Consider the following 16,305-nt stretch of genomic DNA (forward strand, 5'->3'; position numbering starts at 1 on the left):
ATCACTTTAAATGAACCATTCAAATATAACAGCTTTCAATGTAGAAATTATGCACATATGCTACAGATAAAAGTGTAAAACTCTCTAGACATATATATGAAATCTTACAGATAAAGTCTTTCCCAAACCCATACAATGAGCTAGGATACAGCCAGCTCCTTTCTCCTTCTTTATACGTTCCACAGACTCAACAGTGCAGTCCCACATGAACTGTGCCGCTGAAATACATAGAACGATAAAACTGAAAACAGACTGAAAATAATTTCATGGATGAATGTGTCAAAGTCGTTTCTTATTTACAAAATCCTTTTCAACCATAATACTCTCAATTCCAATGTAGCACAATATTTCTTAAAATAATTTTACCAAGCCCTTAACCCGCCACACCCAAAGGCCAGTTCTTACATCGTGAATGTATTTATCTCCTGATGTCCATCATTGCTATATATGGTTATGGGGTGGAGATCTCAACTGTTTCAAAGATGTAACCCAGAAATTAAATACAGAGGGGTGGAGCCAAAGTACAGAGTCAATTCTTAAATCACTATTGTATTTATCTCTTTATGCCCAGCAGTGCTATACATGGTTATTGGATTGAAATCTGAACCATTCAAAGATATAAAACATTTCCCTTACTGAGCCCCTTCCCTCCAGCCACAGGAAGGCAAAGACCCACCATTTATAAAAAATTGATTTCCCTTCACCCAAACATGCTAAAGACCAAATTAGGGTAAAATTCAATTATTCCTACACAAGGAGTAGGATTTTAAAGAATTTGCTGTTTCTCCAAGAGAACAAGACTGAATTTAAAGAATTGATAGATTTTCCCTATTGGGCCCCGACCATCTGGCCCCAGGGAGCCAAGACTGACCATTTATATAAAACTGATTTACCATCATTAAAAAGATGTATCTGACAAACGTGAGGAAAATCTAATCATTCCTACAGGAGGAGAAGAATTTTAAAGAGTTCATTCTATTTCCCCTATTAGGGGCGGAGAAAATTGATTCCCCTACACCCAAACATGAATGAGACATGAGGAAGTGAAGACTTAACCTTTCTCAACAGACATCAAATAACAGTTTACCTAGCAGCACTTTATCAAGTTAAAAGAAAATCTTCAAATCATAGATGTATTCCTTTAAGTATCAACCAATCTGATAATTCAACAGACTAAAATAAGTTCAGATTGATGAACCAACCTTCCACTTGATGCGGTTTCAGCTTGGTGATTAACCTTTCATCAACTTCTATCAGTGGTTCCTTAGTTTCCTTGTCATACTCAAATACCAGCTTTTTTGTGATAGGGCATTTGTTTGGTGCTGATGGATCCTCTTCAACCACAACATTGTTAAACTGAAAACAGGACAGGTACTTGTTTAATCATAATTTTTAACATTCAACATAATGTGTTTTTAGAGCTTCTTTTTCTGATGGACTTGCCAGAATTTGCATTCTAAAGATGTTTCACTGAAACTATATAAAACTAGGAAGTGAAACACACACCTGATAACAGATAATACGGTATGACAAAATGACCCTGACTTGAAAACATCAATTGCGCTCATCATTTGATGATGGGAAATAAGCCAAATTTTCTTTTCTTCCATCTTCATGGCATGCTTTTCAATTACGTTGCAAACCTTTTTTCATTTCAACAAATTTAGTCAATAGGATTGTACAACAGGCAGAGCCTATGTAAATTCTCACCGAAGGCGACTTAAGTGAAGTAGATCATATATAAAGGAAGATAATTTGTACAAAAATACACACACATTCACACATTACATTTTAATATATTGAAAGAGAGCTTATATATACATTTCTATCTAATAAGATATATGCTGCAAAACAAGACTGATTAAACATCAGACAAACATGCTTAACTGGATACTTGGATCTCTTTAGAAGAATAAAACCTGTACTAAATTAACATACACTGTAGTATAAATGGGCATTTTTCTGATATTTTGATATTCTAACAACATAATACAATGAAAGCAGAAAAGTATCATGACATGGCTGTCAGATCTAATAGAGATTATAACATCTGATTTTACCAATAAATAACTGAACATCATTCAGTAACTTTCTGATTGTATTTCTGTCAGGACAACCTTGCAGAAAAATGTTTGTATCAATATGGTTTATCAGTTGCAAACCTTTTCAGGGACAGACACATGTTTACACATCTCCACTAATGGCAGCAAAAATATTTATCCTTTGCAAGATAAAAATCTGCACCACTTTTCAAAATAGAGCGGACTAGTGATTAAAATTTTGTAGTTCAGCAATACAGTCAAAATAGGACAAAAGAAAAGTGTTACTGGTATTTTTATATTTACGTATTAACTTCCAATGAATTTAGACTACCTTTAGTAAAGTTTTTTTAGTAAGGTTTAGAAAGATATAAAACAACATTGTCATAATGACTGTCAAAACATTGTGTCTTGACAGTTCATTAGATACCCATAGAAAAATGCAGTTATATTATCATAATTGCAAATTCTTGTGGAAAAAGTCCTGGTCCATACACAGCCATGGAAGGAAGAATATTAACCAAGAGAGAACTGTAAGATTTCATCAGATTTAAAACACACCATTAAGCTGTGTATTAGGCTGACTTAAAATGCTTCAATTTTAAAATCAATCCATGGTGTTTTCTACACGAACCCTTTAAACAGAAGTTGGATCAGTACAACAACATAAAAACAATTGTTACCTCCTTCTGTTTCTCTGCAATTCTCTTACGTCGTTCTTCCTCTGCTTTGACAGCTTTGCGTGTGGAATCCGTCAGTTTCTTGTCTGACTTAATCTTGCGAATCTGTTTCCTACCCTTACTTGGAGATCCATTTTCATCCCCTTCTTCATCAGAGTCCTCTTCGGAGTCAGATCCCCCTTTCTTTTTCTTCTTTTTCTAAACAAGAAAAAATTAATGCTTGTTGAAATATAATGTAAAGAATTTTATGTGACTGACTACTTTTAACTAAACAAATTTGCTATTATGGAAATGATATTCATATCCTAGGTTTAAAGTGAAGTATTTTACATAAAATTTACAATGAATAAAACATTACTACCACAGAGAATGAATTCACTTTCTATTCAACACACAGTTAACTGATCACATAATTGACAATCTAACACTAGGCTATTCAATCATCAAACCTTTTTCTCATTTTTCATCTCTTCTTCTCCCTCAGTACTCATTTTTTCATCGGACGAATCTGAAGCCACCTTGATACGTCGTCGCTTGGTCCCTTTTCCTTTTTTACCCTTCCCCTTCTGATTGGCACCTTTTTTACCCCGTAACTTTTTCTTTGAAGCCACGTCACTGTCCACTTCAGTTGATTCCTGTGACGAAGAGTCCGTCTTTGCTCTCCTTTTCTTTCTGTTCATAAAAAGTTCAGTTTCGGTATGTTAAACTTGAACTCCTCAAAACTTTTAAATACATTTGGATAAAAACTACATCATAAAATTTTCTTAAACTTATCGATGATAAACATATTTCTCCTGAAATGTTACGCAAAATGTAACAGAGTGTTGTATCGTTAAAAGTACATCTGAGGGTTTAATTTCGTTACATTTGCAGTCGTTATAGACAACAAGAAATATTATTGTACACAATTGTATACATATATTATAGAAACTAACCCTTTTCCTTTCCTTGGCAATTCAAAGTCAGAATCATCAGATTCCGACAATTTAGCATCTAGCAGTTTTGTGTGAAGTCTAGTCTTTTTTTTCGGAACTGCATCTGAGTCACTATCAGGGTCAGATTCTGATTTTTTTGTTTTCTTGGATGTGGCCTTTCCACGCTTCTTCTTTGGACTGTTTATGATCACTTCTACAATCAAAGCGTAAAACACTGATCAGGCCAAACAAAAAATATTTCCCATTTCTGTTCCCTGTACCTACTCTAAAATTTTATTTCAACTCTAAACTTTTTTAAGCAATTTGCAAATTATCACTTTTAAAATCCAGATATCTCACTTACAGAAGTATGGAGTCACTCAGAGAAGGATAAGATCTTCCCTTCCATTAACTGACTATTTTTATCTTTAAAACTTCTTTTGTTCATCAGCCAGCTTATGTAACTCAAATACAAAATAATTTGTTTTTATTACCTGAATCACTGCTATCATCACTGTCTTCATTATTTTCGCTGTCTTCATCAGAAGAATTCTGAAATGACATAAAGCATTAATTGATATGTCCTTAGTGGAAGAGTTGCATATATCTGTGCAGCAGACCTTTTATACAAGGTAATGTTAGATGTTCACCAAAGTTTACAACTTGTCTCTACTCAACGCTTCAAAACTTATTGTGGAGTGATTCTTGAGTTTAGAACTACTGATCACTGTTAGAACTAGCAAATAACTTTGCAGCAACCTTGCTAGTCCTTCCGTGTTAACATAATTACTTTGCCCAACAACAGTAAGACAGTAAATTCTGTACAAGTGTTCCAGTTTAAGGAACAAAGTTATCTCACAAAACACTGATGTTTTCCCTTTTCTTCTGACTGTATATTTTACCTACCTCCCTAGCAGAGATGTCTGATGTCGGATCCACAGCTTCCATAGGTTCTTCCTCCTCTTCCTCGTCTGGAGCCTCTTCTGGATCATAGTTATCCGTCCCTTCACTACTGTCACTGTCAACCTTCTCCTCCTTCTTGCCTATGATTTCAACAAAAGTTTTTACAGTAATAATGTGGCCCTATTTAAGACAAATTTTCATCTGAGTGACATCTGTAATGTTACTTCATAGCTGATCTCACTTGCAAATGAGATTAAAACCTACAAATGTTTCTTGTACAACTGAGACCTGACTACAACTAAAACAGGCAGTGATATGAAAGACACAGATCACTATCTTTATAAAATGTATCTACATGTAATAAATATTTTACAAACTAAGAGAAATAAGACAAGAGGGCCATGGCCCTAAACGGTCATCTGACAATCGATGAATGGATGGACAAAGGATTTACAGATGGTGGTCTGACTAACCTGATGAATTCAAATTTTAAACATTCCTTCAAAGTATCAGAAACTCATAAGTAGTAAATTCTGTACATGAAAAACAATTGTGCAACCATGTTACAAAATGACTACTGTGGTTACTATGTTGAAGTTTTGATCAGGCTGAAAAATAACACATCATCTCTTTCTTTTCCTTAACGAATCAAACTCCAAATATTTTTGTCATTGGGGTGAATGAAACTTGAGAAGTAGTTCAGACAATATGTTCAAGATGAAATATGTTGGATTTTCAACCAAAGTGAGAGAGCTGAAAAAAAAAAAAGATTTGGTCGGTACAATCTCAGGATCACTTTATGTGTTTAGATATCATTGCCACTCCCTAAAAATGTTTCAGGCCAGATTTGGTTGAAATCTATGTATACCCAGGCATTAAGGAGGAGTAGTGTTGTGGAGCAAAAGATTGCCTTTGAAGCCCTGGTTGAAATCCATTAAGGTATGAAAGAGGAGTAGGGTTTTAAAGAAAAAGGTTTATGCATAATGCATGGTGCAGGACAACGGATTAAGCACGATGGCAATAGATCATGTTGACCTATCAGGTCAGATTACCTAAAAATATCTAAATTACCTTTTGTTTTCTTGTCTTTTTCTCCTTTCAGATCTTTCTTTTTCTCTTTGGATGGTTTTTCCTCTTCATCAGATTTCTTTTTCTTCTTTTGGATTTTGGGATCTTTTGCTAGCTTATCAATTTCATCCTCTAAATCAGAATCAAAATTTTCAGAATCTGATTCCTTTTCCTTTTTCTTGGTCTTGCCTTTCTTTCCTTTGTTTTCCTCTTCAGATTCTTGGGACTCTTCTTCTGTCTTGGAATGACTACTTCTCCTGTCACTCTTCTTGTCTTCATTTTCTTTCTGTGATTTAGTCTTGCCAGGAAGTCGCAAACGTATTTTCAAACTCCCTTTTCCTTTCTTTTCTGGTTTTTCATCTTGTACAAGAAAAAAAATCATAGATTAATGATATTTTGTTAAGAAATTACAAATACATAATATAATGCAAGCTAGCATGTATTAATTATATAATGAACAATGCCTATATATCTGACAATGATATTTTGTATGATGTATGTTGCTTTATAAATTATACACAAAAACACCCATGAAAGTGGTTGCCAACAGTGAAGGAACTAATTTTCAATCTTGAGTTAGTAAACTTGATATCTGACCTGACAAAGCCATAGAGAAATCCAAACTGACCTAAGAAAATATATTTGTTAAGAAATCAAAACAATTTAAAAGGCCGGATGGAACTCATTTAAAATTCAAATAAGCAAACTTGAACGTGAGGCACAAAAAGTTATCCTTTATCAAAAGGAAGTGATGGGCCACAGGAACTTATGGTATAATGCCAAGATAGAGATTAAATATTGTTTTTTCAGGTCACCAAAATTTACATTAAGAGCAAAAAGTTGACTTCTAGGAATTTAAATTTGCTTCAATGCAGCTTTCAAAAAGAATCAGAAAATATTGAGTCAACAGTTCATAGAAATGCTGTTTGAAAAGCTACAGCAAAATCAGTATCAATTTTCCATCAGGCATTGGAAATCTTTTTCCATCAATATGAGCATTCAGATTAATTTTTAAGTAAAGAGCTTTATTTCCTGGCCATCTTTTTAGTAGATTTATGAAGACTCCTTAGTGAATGTGAGTCCTGAACATAATTTTTGTAATAAAAATATAAAATAGCAAATACAGAACTAGAAAACACAATGTTAAATAAATATCCATAGAACTTTTGTAGAGGACTGAATGTTTACCTTTCTTTCTTTTTCTTAGTCGTCTCCTTGGTCCAGAATTATCACTGTCTTCACTGTCTGAATCACTCTCAGCATTACTGCTTGCACTTGAAACCGGTCTATTTTTATCTTCCTCTTCCTCATCATTGTTCTCTTTTTCCACTTCTTTCTCATCATCACTTTCCTTTTGATCTCCTTTATCCTCCGCAGAATTCTCCTCTGGATTAGTAATACCATTACTCCCGTCACTACTTACAATTTTACTGTCACTATCATCTTCAGTTTCATTAGCACCCTTTTTTGATGTCTCATCTTCATCACCATTCTCAATATTTTGACTGTCCTCGTTATCCTCACCTTCTGAATCATTTTCAGATTCAGAGTCTGACTTGTTACCATTTTTTATTAACTCATCTGCCAGTTCTTTCAACAATTCTAGTTGAGCCTCTGTATTTTCAGAGTCAACTTTATCACTGTCTTCAGTACCCGATTTCTTGGCCTTCTTGGGACCTTCCTTCTTGACATTTGACTGTTTCTTGGGACTTTCCTCTCTAGATTTTTTGTCCGCCTTTTTTTTGTTGATATCTTTGCTGACTTCAGTTTTTTTATCCATCTTTTCTTTGTCTACTTTTTTAGATGATTTTTCCACTGTCAGTTTGTCTTCTACTGCCTCATCTGATATGCCTTCATCTTTGGATATCTTATCATCCATTTCCTGCTCTCCCTTTATGGTTTCTTTTTCAACACTGTCTGTTTGAGAAACTTCCATTTTTACAGGTGTAACCTCTTCCTCAGAATCTGATTCCACAATAATCTCATTATTAATCATAGTCATCTTTAGCGATGACTTTTTTGGCGTTTTAGCGGGCGAGTCAATTTCTACCACCTCTGGTTCTGAGTCATCCCCATTACCAGCATTATTCATGTCTGCAGATGAACCGTTAGCTCCTGCTATGTCAACACTCTCTGGAGGCGGTTGTACATATTCACCCACTGTGGTAATTTGTAATTCTTGAAGAAAGAGCTCCAATCCACTGACCAAACAATCCACAGCTGTCTTTCGACTCTGGATGGTCATGGCATTGAGGGATTCATAACCAGGCCTGTTAAAATTATTGTCCATTATGTTCATTTTAATCGACGACATCAGCAGAGTTAGAGAGTTTGTAATGCTCATTAGTTTGTTGAGAACTTGGGGAATTGTTGTCGGTGTTATATTTTTTTTGAATTCTTTAATCAACATTGGAAGAGTTATAGAAGTTGGATCAAGACTAGAAATAAACCCGACTCGACTCATCATCGGCCGGGGCTGCTGTTTTTGCTGCTGAATCCTCTTTACTGGTGATGCTTTCTGCTGTGCATTGTATTGCTGACCACCAGCCAAATTTAGCAAGTTCTTTAGCTGTTGTTGAACTGGTGCCTTTTGTTGTGGTTCAATCTTCATGGAGGGCTTGGGCTGAACAGGAGTCTTTGGTCCTACGACAACAACTTCCACATTTCTACTAGTAGTGGTTTTCACATTAGACTGTTTAGTATCAACAGACTTTGAAGATGCGGCAGTTTTGACTATATCACCAGATTTCACAGCAGGGCTTTTACTTGATGTGTCTTTCTTGTCTTTATTTTTTTCCCTTTCCTTTTCCCGTTCCAAGGCATTCTTTGCCTTTTGTTCTTCCTTCTTGATTTGCTCAAGTACTGCCTCACATTCATGACGCTGTGATCGTAGTGACTTAGAATTACACACATAACACTTCCATTTGTCATCTAAAAAACCAGAAAGCACATTTAGCAAGAGACCTTGAAAAAAACCCAAAATCATGAAATCATTTGTATTTTCTGTGCGTACCCCGATAAAGACAGCAGTATTTGAAATTTTCCTCACAGTTCACACAGAAAACCTCTAATTGGCCAGCACTAGAAAACATAATTTCACACTTTCTTCTTATTGGAGCACCTTTTCAATGCAATTCAATTTTCCACAAAACTTTTTTTCTTACAAAATTCCCCATAAGTGAAATGTTCAGAAATAACAGCTTGATTTAACAGCGTCTGCAAAACTACCTAGACCAATCATTGGAATTCTCATGCCTTGTTTATCATCACTAAAACAATGGGACATTTTTAGCAGACTGAACAGATTTTAACCAAACATATCAGAATGTCAGACAAATCCATCTCGAAAGTTGTAATGGTAAAACTGGTACTTATTCAATCGCAACACATCGTGCATGCACGCCCAGCTTACCGTTCTGTACACGCATCAATTCTGACCGACCAAGGTTGTGTATGATGCAGGATCTGCAGAATGCATTATGACAGAAATCACATCCAAACAATCGTCCTCCTTCACCACACCAACGACACTGTTCATCTAGACCATCCTTGTCCTTCTGTATAGGGCCACTATCATAGTAGGTACGACAGCGCTACAACAAAAAAACTCACCCTCAGATCCACTATTACATGCCAAAACAGGTCATTGTAAATATTTCAAACATATATTGGGGCTCTAAAGAATTACTTGTTATTTTCAGAAGACATTCTTCTGTGAATTCAGTCTTATATGTTGTGAAGTGTTACCATTTCCAGAGGATATTTCTCAGGGACCAGAGACTGCAGAAATTGCTTTCCAAAGTGATGAAATAATTTTAATAATCCTTTTGTCAGAATACCATAAATGTATTTAAATTACATAAAACATTCTATTATAGGGAAAAAATACATTTAGTATAACAGAGATAATGCTCTCTTAAACAGCAAAAATATTGTTAAAAGCTTAGTTTTCTTTCATTCATCTCTGAAAATTGAATTATTGGAAATCATTGGAAGCAATGAAAAACATTTAGGTAAGTTTTTAAATTTAGACTAACCATTTTTGGAAAAATTTGGTAGCAGTTACTGTTTCATAAAACAGATTATGTATAATAATGAGAAGAAATCACCAGTTGCGAAATGCAAATTTTTAGTATTCAGGTATCTTTTTTTATAACATAAATAAAAATTAAATAATAAAAATATATCAAAGTTGTCTCCCTTTGAAGCATCGTATTCAAATTGAACAAAAAATAGATATTAGAAATGCTCCAAGGATCATAATTTAAGACAGTGAGACATGTTACGGTTGTGGTTGATAACAGTTAATAGTGGGGAATTGATGTAATTATGGTTGATCTAATAAGCAACATTAAAGCAGCCAACATTAATGCACAGTGTACATTGGGTAATACCTCAACCTTTCAGCACCAAGACTTCAAGAGGCATTTCTGATGAAAAGTGACACCTTAAGATGGACAATGCACCAATTAAGTGGAAATGGATGTAAAATAATTTGTTGGACACCATATTTTTATTTTCCAACAAACTAAGAGAGATGGAGAGAGAGAGAGAGAAAAAAAAGAGATCCCAGGACATTGGCACCCACCATTGTTTGATCTTTATTTGCTCTTTGAAAGTTGGATCATTTTCCTCATTTCTGTTCCCTTCTCTGTTTTTGCTCTTAATGATATGAAATTTCAACATTCATTTGCAGATAAAGCAATGATAACCTTTACCTGCTAAATCCAAGATGGTTGCCTGGAAGCCATTTTGAGGTGAAAGGAAACATATGTATGAAATTTGAGAGAGATTCATTTGGTTCTTCTTAAGAAAAACAGATAACAATCTTCACTAATCAAAATCCAAGATGGCCACCTGTCAGACATTTTGTTTTTCTGATCAGACCCAAAATTAAAAGGGAGCAACCAAGGACCAAGGGGCCCTACACTTCAAATTTCAGAAGGATCTATGCATTTATTTTCTACAAACTATAATAACAATCTTTCAAAGTGAAAATCCGAGATTGCTGCCTGACAGCCATTTGTCCCCCTCCATCAGTTCAAAATTCAAATTTGGCACAACTAGGGACAAAGTGAAACCTACATATGAAATCTGAGGGAGATCCATTTAGTACTTCTAGGGATAACAAACTTAATTCAGTGAATTACAAGATGACAAGGAGGAATGAACATAACAAGATGACAAGGAGGAATGAAAATTAAAAAGAAGAAAAAAGAACAATTCCTAGAAATGATACTCAGTAGGAAAGGGTATTTCTTTACATATTACAATTCATTTTCATCTACAAATGTGAGAAAGAAGTTTTTGTCAGAATTTTATGCTCATATACATATCATTTTAAAACAATTCAGTCAGAAGAAAGTCTACAGATGTAAATTGCCAGACATACTCCGTATAACTTAACCCTGATTATTTCAGTATAAATGATGTTGTAAATTGCTGTGACTTACCTTACAGATGAGGACTTTGAGGAGAGGATGTCGTCGAGCTGACCCTTTTTTGTTAGTGTTGATCTGTTTGTGACAGGCAGTACAGGTCACACGAGACATCAAACCACTAACATCTATGCTGACATTACCTACAAATAAATTGTTACTTTCCAAATACTTTCCTTTACAAACACTTTTTAGCCAAATAATTTGATAACATGTACATGTATAGCATGGATGATTGCCTCTTCAAAAAGCTGGGATGAAAACCTTCATGTGATATTGCTGTATATGGCATGCTGCTAAATATAACTTTCACTTTTGATTGTTGAGTGATAACTTCCCCTTCAACACAAGGGAAAGATAAATTAATCTTTTTAAGACAAGTCGAGAACACCAATTCCAAAATGTTCATGAATTCCAATACTAAGAGATGTAGTTGGGTCTCAAAATCTAAGTGAATACAAATGTCAGAGTCCCCAAAATCAATGAAATAAATAACCTTAAATTATATTAATTTAATCTCTGATCAAGCCTAATCATATGATAAATCCTGTATCATACCAAAGATTTCTGTAAACTCTGACCTCCTTCAGGAAATATATCTAATTCTTCAACATTCCTCAAGTGATTTATTTCATCTTAATTTTTTAATTTTTCCAACAATGGCCTCATTTGACTGCCTGGAGTAAAAATACAATAACTTGAGAGGGAAAACTGACAGCAAAATATAATCTAGATGTACCAGTGAAATACTACTTTGCACTTAATCAGTTTCAATGTCACTGTCAATAAAGGACGACTCCAATCATCTTTACAAAACAACTTCTCTAAGAATCAATCACATCGATCAAGTTCACTTCCAGGCTTTGATGGTTATCTCTCATTCAATTTTAATTCCATTTTCAATGTTTTCTTGAGACAAACCAGAAGTAATAATAAAAGGGTTTTGATGTAGTTGATTCTAACCTTTGAATTAATAACTGAAAAATTAATATACAAAACAAACCTTTACGTAATTACATGCCAATTGAATGTCAAAAACAAAAGTGCACCCTCATACACACAGTCATTACCTGTGACTTTACGCTTTCCCGACACAAATTCAGGTCCCTTGAAGGTTGGGTTTTTCTCCTCGACTGGTTCTGGGTTGACAACCACTGTGCCTGTTGAACAAAGAAATTTGATTTTTCAGTTTAATGTGTTAATAATATCTTTTATTTATCCAGAGTAACATTTAAACATGTGTAATTCATAATATGACCTTGCATGAAGATAAACGCATTTCAGTTCCCAGAAAAGGCACAATGGTCTAGAAGAACACATTGTTTTTTCTAACCATAAATTAAAAACAGTGTATGTCAGTGTATCATAAGCCGAAACTTTCTTCCTCGCTGTCAAGACATGAGGCTCATATACCAGTGCAACTTATAATCACAACAAATATGGTACACACAATTTTAAATGCCTATGTGAGGCACATGAAAAATGATTGAATACCTTCCGGTAATTCCTCTGGAATATCCTCTTCTGACTGGGAGTCTCCATTTACTTTTTGACTATCATTCCTAGCAGCATCATCTTCTTCCTCGTCTGTGGAATTGTCGAACACCTTACGGGTGACTAGTGGCTTTCTGGTAATACAAGTTTTACAGTACATTTTGATTATGAATCATAAAGATTTACAGTTGTAATTGTCTCTATATAATCTTTATTTCCATTCTCATTATCATTACGCATGATGATATGACATTATAACTTCAAAGTAAATTCCTTGTATCAGTATGGGCATTCATTTTTGCATGTTTTCAAATGCTGCCGCAAATAAAGTCCATTACAAATACTGAAACAATAAGCTATTCTGTGAAATGAATTTTTTTGCCTGCAAACTGAATGTTTACATTATTTTGTGTCTGTAAATATTGGAATCAATATAAATGAAAGTGTGTTTTAATGAAGAAAAACTCTAAATATGTGGATTCACTTTCCTATTTTGTTTGGGTTATCCAGGAATAACTATTATTGAACTTTAAACTGCAGCTATACACCAATAATCAAAACAAAATAGACACAAAATCTTTAAATATCTAGATACCTTGATACTTTATCAAACAGATTTGGTATGGTATCAAATTGTGTGGAAGCCTTCCCTAACATTTACTTAGGAAGCTAAGAAACAGAAGAACTACAATAAATCTAAAATGACCCTAGTTGTAAGATATCTAAGCAAACCCTCATCAAATATACAAACCTTCTAGAAGACCCACTTCGAGAGGACATCTGAAAGGCAAGAATGATACTAAATTAAACTATTAACCATCAGTGCCATTTTTACAATCAAACTGTAAATATCAGTCAATATCTTTTCATATCTCTGGAAATATTGTACATTTCAGAGAACAAGTGACAATATCTGCTTACAATAACAATACAAAAGACAAAATCTTCTGTATCACTGAGCATCTGCATTAATTTATGATCTTAGAATCTTATCCCTGTGTTGAACAGTTTTATCTAGATATTTTATATGTCAGAGATTCACACACTGATTACAATACCTGTGGGTATGCTGGGTTTCCAAGATGATTAAGAGTACACCTACTGACCTATCAATACATTATTAACAAACAATAGATCACTTTCACCTGTTGATGGCCCTAATGACCTTTTGTGTGTTGACAAGCAGTTAATAAATGTCATAATAATAATAATAATAATTGAAATGTATCTGACAAGCAGATTCACACGGGTAGGCCAAGTTAATCTGATACTGATGTTTACTTCATGCAATGCCATCTGGTGGCAAGGTTGGTAACCTGTGATGGAAATTGACACATGCCCATAGTTCAATGCCCATCAGGTAAATTTTAATTAGTGGTCAGAGCTTGGTCATAATTGTAAGGTAAATTACCATTAATTAGTGGATGTTGGGACTGCGAGATGCAACCAATACAAGATACAGTCAAACCCACTTAATTTGAACTTCGATATCTCAAAAAGCTTAATTTGAAATAAAATTCAATCCCTGACCAAATGTCTTCTTTGTCTTTGTTTTTATATACAGCTTAATTTGAACTCTCTTAATTGGTAATATCGCAACACAAAGTTGTCGTTATCACACAGCTTAATTTGAAAGCCAGTATGATCCGCATTTGAAGGTGTAAGCTTTGGCGAGTATGTCAATAGCCAGGTAAATGTCTGATACAACAGAAATAAATTTTATCAAGCAGTAAGTTGTATTTGCTATTTGGACACAGGCCTTAGTCTACATCAGAATAGAAAACAGAGCGGTTGTTGTAATGGCTTCTTCCAATGAAAAGTACGAACTAATTTGATCTGTTGATCTAAAAGAAAAAGCTGAAAGAGGTATTGCAAGAGGTTTCAGAATCAATCTAAGTACAAGTAAAAAAAGGAAGAAAAAACAACAAACTGGCAGATATATTAAAATTCAAGACGAAAGATATTTTTAATGTGGATGAGACTGCTTTGTTTTTTAAATGTGAACTAGAAAAATGATTTCATTTGAAGGGTGAAAAATGTTATGGTAAGAAAAATGCAAACAAAGAGTGCTGTCATATTGTAATTTGTTTTTTGCATATACACGCATTTCACCCGTATTGTACACCATCATACATGTTGATAAGATGTTCATAGAATGGTGAACAAAGTCTAACAAGCTTGTCCCCTGTTATATTGAAACCCAGATAATTTGAAGTATTTTGCCATTACTCAAGGATTTCAATATAACTGGGATCAACTGTATATTGTGAAAAAAATTAAACATTTTACTCTTTTATGCAGAAAACAAGTAATATATATTATTATATGCAAAAACTATAAATACAATGTTTGGTTATGGAAAACTTGAAAGGTTTCTTTTAAGACATGTATGCCTAGGGTGTGGAGACAGGCATGCCTTTATGAATGGCAGCCATCTTGAAGTTAAATCAGATGTAAAACTTTTGAAAGTCATCATTACAACACTTCAAACAATATACACTGTAATAAAGCTAATTGATCATAACAAATTATGAGCTACTGTCCAGTACATGACTGATCTTATTGAAGTGGAGGGGCAGAAATGAGAGGAAGGGACAGAATAGGTGGAAAGAGGTGGGGGAAGGGACAGGAGGGAGGGAGAAACATTGCATGTTTGGATGTGTGGCATAAAATTCAAAGATCAATAAATGGAAACCTGTTCTCCTGATGAGACGCAATATCAATTCAATTAGGCCAAAGAGTTTCATCACAACACAAGCATGAAATCTTTGCTGTCTTCGAATAATTCCATCAAAACACTTTAAAGAAAAAAGTAGGCTTGATTTCTATCTGTAGGTATTGATTTACATCTACGATAACTTCCGAGTCGATTTGAACGACATCGTCTAGAAACGCATTGCCAGATCTCAATTTAAGCTAACAATGCAGTTTCCAGACTTGAAAATACGGGTGAAAATGCAGGTTTATTAAAAAAATGGTCCATTATTGGTACTTCCTTTCTGTCGAGAGAAGTGTGTATCGAAACAACATAATATAGATCATAGGCTTTATGTGAAGCAAATTATATGGGCAAGGAGCAAAAGGCCATCAGGATGATTATAAACAGGTGCATGTGCGCAGCGAGACATGTGTTTATTTTCCACAAGCATCAGGATCATAAGGAAATAAGAGATGTTTCATGATAAATTAAATAATAAGCTATCAGTATGCAACTTGTCATTGAAATATAACATTTCGGAACAAAACATATCACACACGCCGCATTGTCAGTCACCCACGAGTTATTTTCGGACAAGGATGGCGCTAAACACGAATGGAATGACCAAGCAATGAAACTGACCGCGCTCGGAACCAGCGGCCAGAACGATACCGATATCAGACAAACAAAGAAATGCATACTTACTGTTGCTATTAAGGAACCAAGACTTTACGTCCTGATGAATAAATAGAGAAAAGTCTGACTTCTATTCAGTTTGCCATTTCTCTGTTGTTCTCTGCAAATGGCGGCATACAGACGATGACGTTTGGTCACGTGATGACCTCGTTATCATAAACTAATTTGCATAATTTATTCATGACGTCAGGGGTCATTAACATATAATTTGCATAAAAAATAGGTCACGGTCACTTGATTGGGAAAATGTTTTTGATATAAATATATTGGCCATACCTGGTCCTTAACGTCGTTTGGAGGTCCAGGGTTGCTGTCAACGTCGCTACGCTAGCAGACGACATAACGGAATATTGCAGCCTCTGTGCCTGTAGAGAA

The 16,305-nt window shown here is 34.6% G+C and overlaps 1 protein-coding gene across 2 annotated transcripts in view; it reads right to left on the reverse strand.

The window, feature by feature from the left end:
* Positions 1–16,020, reverse strand: part of LOC132547870 (transcriptional regulator ATRX-like) — a 37,613-nt gene extending 21,593 nt beyond the window's left edge. Inside the window, exons 1-15 of one of the 2 annotated variants that reach the window (XM_060211677.1) lie at positions 15,940–16,020; positions 13,288–13,316; positions 12,537–12,670; positions 12,113–12,202; positions 11,058–11,185; positions 9,017–9,197; positions 6,793–8,535; positions 5,608–5,964; positions 4,540–4,676; positions 4,128–4,185; positions 3,655–3,847; positions 3,169–3,391; positions 2,723–2,917; positions 1,203–1,356; positions 109–218 (exon numbers count right to left, since the gene is read on the reverse strand). In XM_060211677.1, coding sequence (XP_060067660.1) covers positions 109–218; positions 1,203–1,356; positions 2,723–2,917; positions 3,169–3,391; positions 3,655–3,847; positions 4,128–4,185; positions 4,540–4,676; positions 5,608–5,964; positions 6,793–8,535; positions 9,017–9,197; positions 11,058–11,185; positions 12,113–12,202; positions 12,537–12,670; positions 13,288–13,316 — 3,732 coding nt within the window. In that variant the 5' untranslated portion in view covers positions 15,940–16,020. Of the gene's footprint in view, positions 1–108; positions 219–1,202; positions 1,357–2,722; positions 2,918–3,168; positions 3,392–3,654; positions 3,848–4,127; positions 4,186–4,539; positions 4,677–5,607; positions 5,965–6,792; positions 8,536–9,016; positions 9,198–11,057; positions 11,186–12,112; positions 12,203–12,536; positions 12,671–13,287; positions 13,336–15,939 lie in introns of both variants that reach the window. The other variant, XM_060211678.1, reaches the window with a different exon arrangement.
* Positions 16,021–16,305: the final 285 nt, after the last annotated feature.

This window comes from Ylistrum balloti, unplaced genomic scaffold (assembly GCF_031769215.1).
Source record: "Ylistrum balloti isolate Yb309-2 unplaced genomic scaffold, AGI_CSIRO_Ybal_v1 Utg369986, whole genome shotgun sequence".
NCBI classification, from domain to species: Eukaryota; Metazoa; Mollusca; class Bivalvia; order Pectinida; family Pectinidae; genus Ylistrum; species Ylistrum balloti.